Below are 14,542 nucleotides of genomic sequence, written 5' to 3'. Positions count from 1 at the left end.
ACAAACATTATGGCCCAAGCTCAGTAGGGCACCAAATACCCTTGTTATGAGTATCCTGGCAAACACCTGAAGACTGACTCTCAGACAGGAATGCAGTGTGTTAAAGAAACGGTCTATCCATTTCAGCATTTTCATACTTAAGGCACCTCAGGGGCTCACAGGGGGAGGGCACCTTTTCCAAAGTGACATTTTGTAGTTCATCACTTCGTTAGGTTGGTTGTTGTCCCATTTTTTCAAGCCTGACTAGAAATAAAATGGGTGCAACCTAATGCAACTTTTCTAATACTTCTTCACATACCTAAACCACAACGCTAGTTCTGACCTTCTGAACTCCACATGCCTTATACAGCATATATCATTAAAAACGTCTCTTCTAAAATGCTGCATTTAAGTGTGAGGATCATAAGATCACTCTCAGTACAGCTAAATGGATGACAAAAACCCTCAGCACAAGACTACAGGTTTGTCCTGTATTTACTGCAGCAGTTTTCTTAGCTAGCTGCCAGAAGAGGAAATTTTTCTCTTTCCTATGCAATCCCATTCACTCAACTCCACCTTACACACTGAAAAAAAAAAAAAAAATCATATGTGCACTAATAATCATTTTGTTTGAATCACTAGACCTCAGGCAATTTTAACCAAGAACAAAAGCATGCTCTCACCTGAAGAACTATAGGGTCTATGCAGGTAAACTTTGTTTCTTCTCGATAGAGGTACTCAATTGAGCACTTCAGCAGAAGAATTTTGGGATTTTTTAAGCAAGAGTTCATCTAAAGAAGACACAAAAATAGTTAAAACAAAAATACAAACACCTCGAACGGAAAAAGTACACAAGAAAAAAAAGACAGTTGCCACGATTGATTTTTGGGTTTTCTCCCCAAAGGGTGTCTCAGCTATGCCCCCCCTGCAGACCCAACTACACATTCTTCCTCTTCTGAAGATCTTACACCCAGTTGTTGGTATTTCACAGCTACTGTCCAGTAAGAGTGCAATGCTAGATGTTTTACAGTCACTCCCAAGAACACTTCTCTCTTGATCTCCTGTCTTATGACAATATAGTAAAGTGAGCCTTTAAATAAGTCAGAACCACAAATGCCTTTTTTTAGCTAAAACTTGGGGTAATTATTAGATGCCTTCTGGGGTGGTAGGGGTGGAAAGGATGTTTTTCTATACATGCATGAGGAAAGCTTCCACCCCTAGAATCTCTGGGCTAAAAGAAAACAGCTTGGAAAAATAAATGCTTTAAAAGCCATTCTTGTTTAAGGTCTCAAACTAGAGAGAGCTCGCAAACTTCCTGAGTGGCAAGAAAAGCTTCACGACACAAAAAAGGAAGTCACAGCACACTTGGTTCCTCAGCATGCACTACAGCCAGCACTTAATCAATCAAACCTGCATTACCTTTTTGTGTGCAACATTCTTCGTGCAAACAAATCCATTCACCACCATGGAGTCAAATTTCTTTCCACCAGGGATCTAATAAAGCAAAGAACGGTTTTAGAACTGTCATACACTCCCATAACTCCTCATGCAGTAAACGTAACATGTAGAATACCTATTGTAGCTTATGTGCAAGCTACACAATTAATCAATTATCAGATGAAAGATCAGATACAGTCATGCTGGACACACAATTCTTCTCTAAAGTCTGGCAAACTAAGGACAATATGAAAATAAGTACTAAGTTCCAAGATCTCTATGCCCTCCCAACAGATGCATATTTGTTAAGCTGGGTACATTCTGGAACATAATAAGGGAACCTAACTTCTATAGGCCATGGGGAGCACATGCGAAAAAAATGAGAAAAACCAAGCAAACATCTACCTACTATTTGAAAACTTCAAACACTTGATTGGTGTGCCTCCAGTCACAACCCATCACAGCAGTAATAAACAACATGAAATGGGTTTCTGAATAACAGGTTTCAGAGAACATTTCATCAGCGTGTGAAAACGGCAGACAGCTATGAAAAGCTTTCACCTCTGAGTATCTGCTCTTTGAACTGGAGTTTCAGGAGAGGCAGCAATAACTGATGTTGCCTGAAGAGATGCCACAGACCTACCACCAGAACTGTAAGGCTCTCCTCACATCTTATATGGCTTCCAAACAAAAGAGGCCTTCTGAGGTGAATTTTGCCAAAGAAAAAATAAGCCCAAGCTTTGATCCTCAGTCACACTAGCTCCTTGGATGTTAGTTTCACATCAGCCTCTCAGAAGAAACTCTGCATGCCACAACTCCAGCCTTACAGTTCAACAGTGTCAACACTGGGCCATCTGGCAGAACTAGACGCACCATTCCATAACAATTAAGTTTTCCTCTTGAAGAAAGTCGTTGTACTTGGCATGGGAGGAGTTCCATCCTCCATAATGGATAGTTATACAGCAACGGATTGCTACACAGACTCCTGCAAGCTACTTGTCCAGCATTCAGTCCATCTCCAACCCAAGCACAAAACAAGCAGAAACCAAAAAAGGAAGCAAGTCATTACAGAGGTGTTGCCCTTTGCTACCTTCTGCAAACTACAGCCTGAAAGAAGATGTCAGCTCCAGGGTATTAAAGCACCTTTCACAGGATGTAAAGGTCCTTCTGTGCAACTTTTTCTAGAACCGCACCTTATCCAAAGGCCACGCTGGCCAGTTACACCACTGAATATGCTGGGGGCAGTGGGAACAGGACTCTTCTCTTCAAACAAGGGGTGCTGCCAGAAACTACAACCTTTTGTTTCCCCACATGCACTGTCTGAAACTCACTTTTTTGATGTGGACAAACTGGCGGATATCCATGTCATCATCTCTGTTCTTGACATCAGGCCGTACAGTTTGAACTACCTGGCAGACCACAGGTACAATGATATCCCTCCAGGAGAGTGACAGGGACTCATTGTACAGAAGCTGCTGAAGCAGTGCCATCATGTGGTTGTGATTAGCAGACCTGGAAAAAAGGCAAAACAAATAGATTTCTTGTGAGAAAAATACAGAGCAGTGATTAGTTGAAATCCCATTTAGAAGTAAATTTCTTAACATTTACGGTGCAGGAAGACCTCTGAAGAAACAGCTGCCTAGAACGTTCTACAGTCAACTCTGGTCCTGTACTTCAATATACAAAAGTCACAGGGGGGGAAAAAAAGCAATCAAAAGATACTGTAAAAATGCTGTTTTCTTAATGCAGATTAGTCCCTTGTATTGTCCACTGTAGATCAAGTTCCACTGAAAGTTGTTAGAATACAGGGGCTTCAGGAATTTTTACTCAAGATATGCAAATTCCATTTTCTACATGTTTCTTACAGCAGCCTTTCCATGGCTTGTTTCTCCCCATTCTCTTCTCTCAATAGATCCAGATTGCTGTGGTGCCAGCCTAGAGGCGTGAAAAACAGTTCTTTGGACTTCTCCTCCACCCTTCTGTTGAATAACGACTCTGCAAGAGACAAAAAAAATCTGTGTTAATATAAGGTCACAGTTGAATGCCTGTGTCTTTCTGAAAGGCTACTTTGAAAAGGAAAGAAATTACTAAGATATAAGTCTAAGCCTCTTGAAATACTGAGTTTCAGCTAGACATCACAGTAACATGATGCAGCAACCAGTACTGAGTATAACAGTGGTGAGTGTACAATGGTAAAGTGAGCTACTAAGATTCTTCTACTGCTAGTATATAGCAGAACGTTTTCTCTTCTGGAATTGAATCGTTATCAAGTTTGTTGAGACAAGGAAAAAAAAATCTTACTCCTCAGTTTTGCCTATAAATAAGCAGCAAAATCCAAATATTGTGTATGTTCATAATACATAGTCTAATGCCTTTTAGAATTCGAACATTGGTCAAAGGCACTGATTTGATCCACAAAAAGCTCCTGATTTGAAGACATCTATGTATAGGTGGTATTAAAAGATCTAGTTATTTCATTCAGGCTGCAGCATAAGTATCAAAAATATCTTTGTAAAGGCCTTGTTTCACACATCTCCCAAACATATTTTAAAGAAATGCTGTGCTACCAATTCATATGTCAGACTTTTGAACCTTTATGTGACTTGCAGCCCCAGTCCCACACAGCACCTCTTTGCTGCTCAGGTGCAGAGGGAGCTGTCAGGTCACAGCATTTAATACTACAGAATGCTCAAGGATCTTCTGTCAAGAAAGTGGCTCAAGCTTTTTAAAAGATCTCAGCACATCTTCTCACCTCCATTCACCTAAACCATCGCATACCCAGGTATCTCCCTGCTACAATAAACACGATGACAATGAAGAATGTACCCACTGAATACAACTTTTTTAATCCTAAATGACAGTATGAACTATAGCCCTTTCTGATTTTGGAAGGAGAAAGCATGTTTCAACAGGAAAAGAGAGTCCTCACTTGGAGGGAGCCTGTCACCTTCAATGACTATATTTTGTAGTAACTCCTTAGAACTGTACTCTGGCAGTATACCAAGATTAGAGGTTATTTCAGCACAGTTTTCTGTGCTTTGAAAGAGCTACTAGGTTATTTCCCACACAGGTGTTATGATACTATAGAGGGAAGTTAAAAACTTCCCCATTCTCATAATGGCTGACTATAAGTAATTTATGCTAGTACTGTACAAATTTTCATCAGCAAGTATGTAAGCCTTCAGAGTTCAAGCTTAAAACTCCTCAGAGCTCATGATACAACAGCAAAATCCTTATACAATAGTAACCTGAGCAGGACTACTGAAAAAAGACTTTTTAAAAACAACAATTAATTTCTTCCAGATGCTCCATACCCAAAATTAGCTGTGTAGAGGATTAAGAGAAGTTACATTGGGTTTTCCCCTTTTCTTTCTCCTGCAAAAGCTCAGTTAAAAACTAAGCGTCAGTTTAATCAAAGACTTTATTTTTCTGGCTGCACAGACGCTTGGGTTTCCTTCTTGTTTCCTTCTCTTAGGAGCTCACCAAAATCAACACCATTAACTGGGAGAAAAAAGCTAACAAGTGCACCTTGACACAAATATTGGAAGGGTTTTAAACCTCACAACTGCAGCTAATGGCCTTTCATTTCAGAAGTAGAAGTGGTGGTGATGACAGGAAACCCAGGAAGACTTAAGAGATGAAGCTTTAAGCTACTCTATAGAAACAGTACAATTAATCACATCACATCTCCATTTGCTTGCACGGAAAGTTAAAATCAGTGTCTGTTACACAAGTTTGTGGGTGGGGAAGTTGTGAACAGACTTGCCACTTACACTTAAAAAAAGAAGAGAGTAAAAGCTTTTTCCTTTGAGTGCTTTTGAATGAAGAAGTCTGAGAAGTGAAAGAAATTTAAGCTTGAAAGTGCATTCAAAAAAGTTAGAGTACAGTTTATGTATCAGTTTTGCCACAAACAAGTTTAGATTTACTGTCAAATAAATGTTTCTAAAGGGCCAATGCTGTATTAAAATATTAAAACTGCACAACAGCAACATTTGAAGTTTCTCCTTACCTTTAATAAAAGCATCACTTATAGAGAACATCTGCTGCCCTCCGTTTTCAGGATTCAAGTACTCTGAAAGAAAAGAGAAGAGGGAGATAGGCGGAGACAAAAAATGACAGGTTACACTGGTGCGCCCATATAATTACAATGTACACGCCCACACCAGAAGAAGCAGCATTACTCATCTAAGTGTTTAGTCACCAATTTAGCAACAGCTCGATGAGTGGTCAAGACAAGAATATCCTCTCATTCTTGTTCTATCAAAAACTTCTAAGATGACAAGAAAACAGTACTTATTACTGTGAAGAAACAAAACAAACAAAGTAGACACGAGCAAAGACTGAACTAAAAAGAGTTTGCTTTTCCAACTGACCCACGCTGCGCTTTTCTAGATCTGAATACAAATGTGTTAAGCTGAGAGCAGACACCATGGGAATGTCCAGACAGGGAACAGCCTCCTCTGCTCTAAAAATGCAGCTTCAGAAGCCATTTTGCTTCAGACTCCAATGAAGTATCTCAGACTGAGGGAGAGACCAGCTATAAGATTTATCTTACACAGTGAAGGAAACCAAAAACAGTCTGCCTCTCCAGAGCTAGAAGTCTAAAGTCTAAAACAGTTTACAGTGTTTTGAGTAATCCGAGCTGACAGAGATGAACTCCCAGCAACAAAGGAATGCAAGAGTTATATATCACTTCACATATGGGAAACAGGATGAAGCTCCACCTCCTACACTTGTTTAGCTTGCTAGATTTTGACCTCTCATGCAGGCTGGCTGCCTACAAAAAGTTTGTTTTCTCCAGAGGCCATTAGCTTGTTATGCCTTTAGTTGGTCCCCTGCTTCTACAAAAAGGGATTGTACAGTGGGAAAAACAAAAGCAATACCCCAATTACTTATACAGCATGATGATCCAAAGTCCAACGCTAGCCCTTTATCACCTTTCCTGAGAATGGTCCTGACCTACTGCCACAAACAGAACGCAAAGCCAGGCAGCTTTCAGACACCAACACAAAGCAACAGAAAGATGACAGGACACAAGCAATCACAGGTCTCTGAACAGCAACACTCAGGAGACCCCTTACATACCACTAGTTTAAAAATCTGAGCCTGTCTGCAGTTGACCAGTGTGCAGATACTCAATAAGTGATCAATGTACCAAAGAGAAGTTGCAAGCCTCCCTTGCAGCTTGGTGGTGATTTGCAGATTCCCTTCATCTGTTGCTTAGATTAAGTGTTTAGCATTACAAGCCACCTACTGCTTGATTGAATGCTGAAGGTAAGCCAGCTTTTTTCATCCACAGCCTCACAGACTACCTAGAGAAAGTCATGTCATGCTGTACCTACACAAGAGCATTTACACTAGCACATCCATCCCATGCCACCTTGCAACAGCCTCAGGGCTGCAGCCCTTACTGTGAACACTCAAATTATGTCTGACATATATCCCTGATTGGCATGGCAAGGCAGGAGTTAACTCCACATGAAATCTAACCTTAGTTATGCTCTGAACAAAAACACAGGTGGCAGCTCCGAACTAGGAAGTCTTCTCTTCAGTACAGCTTCACCTCCTATAGCTTCGCTTCCCATTGTGCTCCAGGGGAAGTTCCTGACAAGGTAAGATACCATGCCTCTTCCTAAACTGGACAGATAACACACCCATAGGTGTGAGTTTGAGATGGTGAGAGTGGCTAACACACATTTTGTACCTCACATCATCCCTATATGCATCACGCTCCACAGAACGCTGGATGGGGAGGAGGTTCCTGTAGCATATTTTGTAGCCTCATCTGCAAGCAGTTAGCTATCAAGAGACTATCTTACCAGCTCCCCCAAACAGCTCAGCAAAACAAAACAACAAAGTAAAAAACCGAAAACACCGCTCCAGAACATACAAATTCCTAAGCCTGGCATTCAGGGGCATCATCGGAAGCAAATACCACAATGCACACAGAAATTCACAGGTCTCCAGTGGAAACCAGCAGATTTTATACACCTTACAGATTTCTCTGGTTAAACATCAAAACAGACTGGCCAGAAACTACAGCTTTTCCTCTAGATACACAAATAAGGCTACATCCACAGATACCCACTGAAAACTGAGGCGCACCTTCTCAAAAGAAGGTGCACTAAACAGGCTCCTGGCAGCAGCACACTAAGCCTTGGCAAGCAATGGTGATAAGGAACTGTGTTGTGGTTACTCGATCCTCTTCTCTTTCCCCCTCCTAACTAGATGCAGGCATCAAAAACTAACTACCCAAAATACCTGCTATCAAGATCAAGGATATCTGGCTGCAAAGACATTTAGAAAATAAAGTTTCCCATATTGATAACTGTATGTCTTTAAAAAACAGCAAATAAAACCCACATTTAAAATAAGTCACTTAATCTCTTCTCTCAATTTAAATGCAGAAAACAATCTTATTTGTTTCCCATTTTGATACACGCTATAAAGTACCATTGTCTTCAGGCAGATGATACTATAAGTGAGTCACTATACTCATTTGTAAGATACTACATGCCAGCTAACTTGGAGTCACTAGAATTTCATGGAAACACACCAGACATTAGTCAGCCTGTAACATCACAAGAAATCCTGCCGTCAGACTCGGCCAATATACAGACCACTCTGTTCTAAAACACAGTACATCACAGGCCGTTGCTTCAAAGCAGCTGACCTCTGTGACTAGTGGAAATTGCATATCCTGTAATCATTTGAAGAAACCCACTAACCGCTTAGATCAAAGTTGACCTGCACTTCCAGCACTGATGTTTTGTCCTGTTAGTCCTTCCCCAATGACCGTAATTTACACAGTTGTGAGGAAGTTGAGTTACTAGCCTCAAAAGGTAGGTGTGATCTTCAGTTTTACTTCATTATTTCACAGAAAATTAAGTCACTGTCATCCAGTCTAAGGAAAGACAGTTCCAGTGAAATCAAGCCAAATAACACGTGTCCATAATGGTCACAGCAAAGTTACTGACCCCTGACAGCAACAAACACACCACACCACTGACTGACTACAGTACTCTGTTCTTAAAATAACCATGTCCTATTTTATGTAGAAGCTTAACTATCTAAAGTCTTGGCTGTCTAATCATTGTAATACTCTATAACACCCTGGAAGGCATCTTTCATTGAATATAGCCAGGATTAATCAGGAACACAGGGCCAAAGTCTTTGCACTCCACCTTTAATATTTCCAGAACCAAGTTTTAGAAGTCATCCATTTCACTACTCTAGGCACTACAGTATGCACTGTAGCATTTTGTCCCACCTAATTTTTGAAGGCCTTGAGTAACAACATCTAAGTACCTACAAAATTTCAGTCACTCTATTGCAAAGAAGCACATCTTGGTATTCATGGTGCTGTCATTCATTTTAACTAGTTGCCCCCTGGTTTGGCCTTTCCTCTAGAGACTCTCATGCCGGTAAACAAAAAGAGATATACAGTAAATCCTCTGTATTTGCAGAGGATACAGATTTTTCAAAAAACTGCAGGATAATACCTATCTTTCCACAGTGCACTTTAATGATGCACAACTCCACCCTGTACTCGTTCTGGACATATTACTGATACTTTCCCCTCAAGGGAAATCCATTCTATTTAAAGTAATTGTTCCAAGTTTTCTACTATGAATTACACTCCTACAGAATAACCTGCTTAAGAGACCACACATTTCAGGAAAAGGTAGCAAACATCAGTCAGCAGAGATTCACAAAAGACAGCAGAGTGCTGCCAACGTATATAATTCAAAGGCAGAAGTCTCTCACTCCTTTCAAGTCCCCTCATAACTTGCCTTTTCTGCTGATCTTCTTTGAGCTCTCCATCATCAAAATCTGTCTCATAAGAGCTTCAGTTCTGGCTATAAGAAGCCTTGATTTGGTCAACAGCTTTCGAGAGAGGCAGGCTCTCTTACGTTTCCCCTTCATCATGTACTGTTTTTTGTATAAGGAGATAAAGACTCAGATATATCTGAAGCCAGGACTATCACTCTACAAGCCTTACAACGCTGACCAGAGCCAAACTGACTACTGCCTGTTTTTCTGCCGACACACACTGATTAAGATCAATCTGCTACAGCTGTAAATTCATAGGACACTGCAGCACACCTGGGCCTATTTCAAGCTCACTTAATCCAGCATCCCTCCCTCCTAAAGGGAATTCATTGATATATTCTCCCTCTCCACACCTTTCTTTCTCTGTAGATGCATTAGCTTTTAATTTTATTAGGGCATGAGCTGGAAACAACCATCCCCATCCCTGGAAGTGTTCAAGGCCAGGCTGGATGAGGCTTTGAGCAGCCTGGTCTAGTGGGAGGTGTCCCTGCCCATGGCAGGGGTGTTGGAACTAGATGATCTTTAAGGTCCCTTCTAACCTGAACCATTCTATGACTCTATAAATAACGAGATGGTGTCAGCAGTGCTGACAACCAGTCCCTACCGTTGAGTCATCTGATATCAACTCAAATTCCAAATCTGCCCTGATCCTCTCTTTGGGGGAAAAATAAGCAGTTAGATTTCCCTTCTTCTAGACATATTCTTAGTAAATAACAAAAGGTGACTACAATAGGCACTGATAAACACACCCTCTAATTTGCCTCACTCACTCTCCCGTGTCTAGCATACCCTGAAAGTCAGCTGTGACTAGTTCTCACCCCTCACTCTCTTCAGTGACCCTTTCACAGTTTCAGAACATGCAATCTGTATGCAAGCATGAGTCTTGCATTCTGATTCACAACAAGAGAAGATACCTGTTAGACTTTAATAAAGGGATTAATTCATTAGGAGGAGTCCAAATTATTTAACACTGGATCATCTTTTAAAGTTGGAAATACTGAAGGGGTGGGGTGAAACAATAATTAAGAATAAGAAACTCCTTAGAAGCAGGCAAAGATAGAAGTCTACAAAGCTGATGTAACCTTAGGTAAGGAAGCAGAGCAAAGACATCAATTGCCACCCAGCACGTAAAGCAACTAGAATATACTAGACTCAAGCCAGTGGCAAGCCCTGGTTTCAGTCAGCCCTCGTCCAATTTGGAGAATGCAGTTGTCAACAGGCAGGCACATTATTTTTTTCCATAAGGATCTTGCTTAGAGTTTTTCAATTTAGTACTTATTTAGGAGGAAAAAAAAAAAACCTTCCAAAAGAAGTCTTCGACACTGAGTATTTGATTCCTTCCTGCTTCGCTTAAGTGGGTGTTTTCTTTTGAACAAATGTTACATATATGGATTAAGTTAGGCCTTATTGCTCACCAGTGAGATTCTTCTGTCAAATGTAGGCTTACTAAGGTACAGTCAGAAGTCAGCACAGAGCTATTCCAAGTTAATTTTGTTTGTTTGTTGTTTGTTGTTTTTTTTTTTTCTTGCTTGCTTTTCCAGTTTAATCTCAAACTGTAGAGACATATATCAAACTGGTTTATCCACGGACTATTTCTCCACCCCAGTTAGACAGAAACTGTCTACGTGGATCTGCCCCATTATGGATGGACAGGAGACTTTGCTTCAACTGCAAAGAGAAAGTCACAGGGGAAGTTACACACTCTGCAGAGAAGGTGTTTCAACAGTTCTACTGAGCCTCCTCAGAGGTGAGCACATCAAAACTGCAAGCCAGTGCCAGCTAAACATGGTATTTCCCCCTCTGTAAGACAGCTACAAAAGTAGTGTCCAAACAGGTCAGTATTGTTAGGGCCCAGCTCTCCATCATGTGCAACTCCAGCTGGTGACTACCTCATACCTTTTTGGTCGGCAGGGTGAGGGGGCACATGTGGGTACTTGGAGTGCTTCTTGATATGGAAGTTCACGTTGTCCAGCTCCACGTTCAGGCTGATGGAGGCGGCTGAATCACTGTCCATTGTGGACTGGAAGCTGCTGACTGAAGTGCGCTTGCTAGGGCTGGCGGAGTCTTTTAGTGTTGGATAAGGGGGAAGATACAGGGAGGAGAAGGGTTCAAATGGGTATCATGAGGGTGGGTATTGGAGAGGAGAAAAATTGTCTTTAATACATAAAGACCAGTGTGCAATAGTACAGGAATACAGTATTTTCATAGTTCTAATCTTATCTTCATGTGTGCATGCTGACATATTGGGCATTCTTTAGTGCATTACTACAGGGCCCAAATCAAACAGAAGTCTGCCTGAGAAACAGAAGGCAACAATTTACATGCTTCTCCTCCATTGGAAGTATGAAGCTCTACCAGGTCCACTAAATACAAAATACTGTATCCATCGTAAGAAACAGGAGGACCAGCTAGGTTATAGTTTGCTTAGATCCTTACAGCCCCATGCACACACACACAAACACATACACACATAAAGCAAGACATGGTTAAACTACTATGTCCTGAAGGACTGGGGATAACAGGGAGAAGGTAGAGTGAGGACAAGACTCAGGTGAAACTCACTGGCTAAGTTATCTTCTCCTTCATCAGCAATCTGCTCTGTGTCACTGTCATCAAACTTGATGTCTTTGAACCAGGACGGCTCAGAGTGCCCCTCCACAGAGTTCACAGAGTCACTGTCTGGAGATGGGGTTTCTGAGAACTCTGTGCTCTAGATGACAAGGAAGAAAAAAAGGTGTTAAAGAGCAGCTCTGCTGAAATATTAAGCAGTCTTATAAAGCAGCCTGCTACAAATGCAGATCAGACATTTTAAAAATCAGAGGATACTCTCAGTGGGCTGAGCCAGGTTAGTCATAGAGCCACCCCCCTTGGCATGAAATAGGAACTCTTTGGCACAGGAAACAAGTATTTCTTTACACTTCCTACATTGCTTCGTCTCTGCCTCCTCCCCACAAATTGTGACTAAGTGGCACTAAACAAGTTTATTCTACTGCACATTTTCTGTCACCACATCCAGCTAAGCAGTTTTGAATGCTTCCTATCCCCAGCCAAGGTGGGTGATGACCGTATCCTTTGCCCAGAAACCAGCACATGCAGCTTTTGGTGGAGGCTAATTCTAAGTTACTGGAGCAATTCTGGGACTGACCAAAGCAGCTTTAAGAGTTTCACTCACAAGTCGGGCTCTAGCTGGGGCTATTGTGTCAAAGCAAAGCATGGCTAGAGTGCCAGAGAACCTGGAGAGCATCTAAGCAATTTCCATCAGGTACCCTGATGCCTCCAGTCACCTCAAGAGGCAGTTCTCACTATCATTCCTTTGGCTACAGTGAGTGCAGCAAGCAACTGAGTCAACAACACTGTTTCTCCTGACACTTGTTCATGATAAATGAGATTAGACAGTGTTTTCAGCAAATGAGAACAAGAATAGGCTTTAAACCTTGAGTAAGTCCCTTACAAATAGTTACAAACAGGGATCCACAAGCACTTGCTAGATAAGGGCAAACTTAACTGCACTGTCTCAGTTTGCTAGTAACTAGCTGAGATGCCAGGTGAAGCCCAGAGCAATCTCAGTGGACAATCAGTGACTATGGCCAAGAGCCAAAATGCACGAGGAAGACAAGATGCTAATGGCCGCAACCTTTCTGACTGAGGTCCATTGGACAGCTGAACCATTGTTTATTGTGAGAAGCTACAGAACATGGAAGATTCTCAGCTGAGTGTTTTCAGTTAACAGAGGCTACAGAGATATCTTGTTCAAATTAAAAAAAAAAAAAATCCAAACACTCAGGCCAGTGACTGCTCTTACCCCTCAGCAAGTTCAACTGCAATGAAATGCAGTAGGATAGCATCTCTGGTCACTGGCTTCCTGCCTCCCCCTCAGCTAGCCAGTCCTATTTGGGAGGCATGACAAAGACTCCCTCTCAATCTTGTATCATGTGGCTGAGGTACTGAATTCTTTTTAACTGCCATCAGTGGAGATCAGAAGAAGGTTACTAATACAATATATAAGAAGATCTAACACTGTGTATCTAAAATATCCATTCTCTGGAAGTTTTTAAAGAAAGAATTTTGAAACAGAAGACCATTATTGTGTCTCAATCACCAGTAATAGCACACCGATACTAGATTCTGCACACGACAGCCAGCTGCCACAAGCACAGACTGTGCCATTCCAAGGCCTCCATGGAAGATGTTTACCATGAGAGGCACTAGCCTAGATTAGAGACCCTTTCCTCCACATCAGGCAGCACTACATGTAACACCTCATCCTCCACAGAGGACAGCCCTGGAGCTTTCTGGGCAAATGTAGCTTCCTCAGGCTTTAAACCACTAAGGAAAAAGGCCTGGACCCCAATTCTCTGTACAAGAGAGATGATTTACAAAGCCTACAATGACTGCTAGAGAACAATATTAGAAAAGATTCTAGTCCACAGCCAAACCCCAAGAACCATAGTTTTCCTACTCCTTTTACCTGTAACGGTCTGTAGAGAGCATACTCATCTCTGAAGAGCTGATCATGATGACTGACACATTCTAGCCAGCGTCCATCAACCAATGCTTGTCCTATTGCAATGGCTTGGACCCTGGAGGTTTAAGAATAGAGATTGTTTTCTAAGTCTAGCTCTAAACACACATGGTTTATGGTACAAGCATGCTACAGAAGGAAAGAGTTATTTGCTACGCGCTATTTGACTTGTCGCAATCAGACACTACTTAAAATATTGTGGAGAGACAGCAGAGTGTGCTGTTTCAAAGTACAGAGCTAGATGGAAGAGACTGCCAGTACCCTAAACTCATCTGAGGTCTCCAACAGACGATTAAGACATATTGTTCGTGCTCCTCCAATATTTTTAGCTTGAGTTATACACACTGAGCATCTCTGATGAGTGAGGGCTGTTGCTCTACACTTAAGAACCATCTCAGTTTTATCCCCCTCTCGCATAGTTTTATACACCAGATTCTTTATACTCACTTAACAAGGTTAAGGGCTTGCCATCCCCACCAAAAATTTAGCTGTCAAACACTATCAGTGATCTCTGATCCCAGGGGCTGACTTGCCCTTCGGAGTATCGGTAAACATTTTTAGACAGTCTTTGTAACACACTCACTGTTCTCTAAATGTTTGAGTGATACTTGCCCCGTAGGCTGCCTCCCACACCACCTCCCAAACCAGTCAGCTTCCTGTGCCCTGTTTTGTGTCACACAGAGTCAGAACCCTACCTGCTTTGGTAGGCAGTAAAGAGATCTGAATTTTCTTTCTCATCTCCTTGCAAAAGCGTCTATCTCTGCAGTCTAG

At 41.6% G+C, this 14,542-nt stretch overlaps 1 protein-coding gene across 27 annotated transcripts in view; it reads right to left on the bottom strand.

Moving 5' to 3' along the window:
- PIKFYVE (phosphoinositide kinase, FYVE-type zinc finger containing) overlaps positions 1-14,542 on the bottom strand; it is a 78,197-nt gene that overhangs the window by 38,986 nt on the left and 24,669 nt on the right. For 18 of the 27 annotated variants that reach the window (XR_012588238.1, XR_012588239.1, XR_012588240.1 and 15 more), the window contains 8 exons: positions 13,718-13,829; positions 11,812-11,959; positions 11,146-11,313; positions 5,426-5,488; positions 3,282-3,411; positions 2,748-2,928; positions 1,399-1,473; positions 663-770 (listed from right to left, as the gene is read on the bottom strand). Coding sequence is in view for 23 of the 27 variants with exons in the window: in XM_074593999.1 (XP_074450100.1) it covers positions 663-770; positions 1,399-1,473; positions 2,748-2,928; positions 3,282-3,411; positions 5,426-5,488; positions 11,146-11,313; positions 11,812-11,959; positions 13,718-13,829 (985 nt within the window). In the remaining 4 variants the exon portion in view is untranslated. Of the gene's footprint in view, positions 1-662; positions 771-1,398; positions 1,474-2,747; positions 2,929-3,281; positions 3,412-5,425; positions 5,489-11,134; positions 11,314-11,811; positions 11,960-13,717; positions 13,830-14,542 lie in introns of those variants that run through there. The other 9 variants (XM_074594002.1, XM_074594004.1, XM_074594015.1 and 6 more) reach the window with 2 other exon arrangements.

The sequence above is a fragment of the Larus michahellis genome, chromosome 7 (assembly GCF_964199755.1).
Source record: "Larus michahellis chromosome 7, bLarMic1.1, whole genome shotgun sequence".
NCBI lineage: Eukaryota > Metazoa > Chordata > Aves > Charadriiformes > Laridae > Larus > Larus michahellis.
This window is presented reverse-complemented; position numbering and strand designations above follow the sequence as displayed.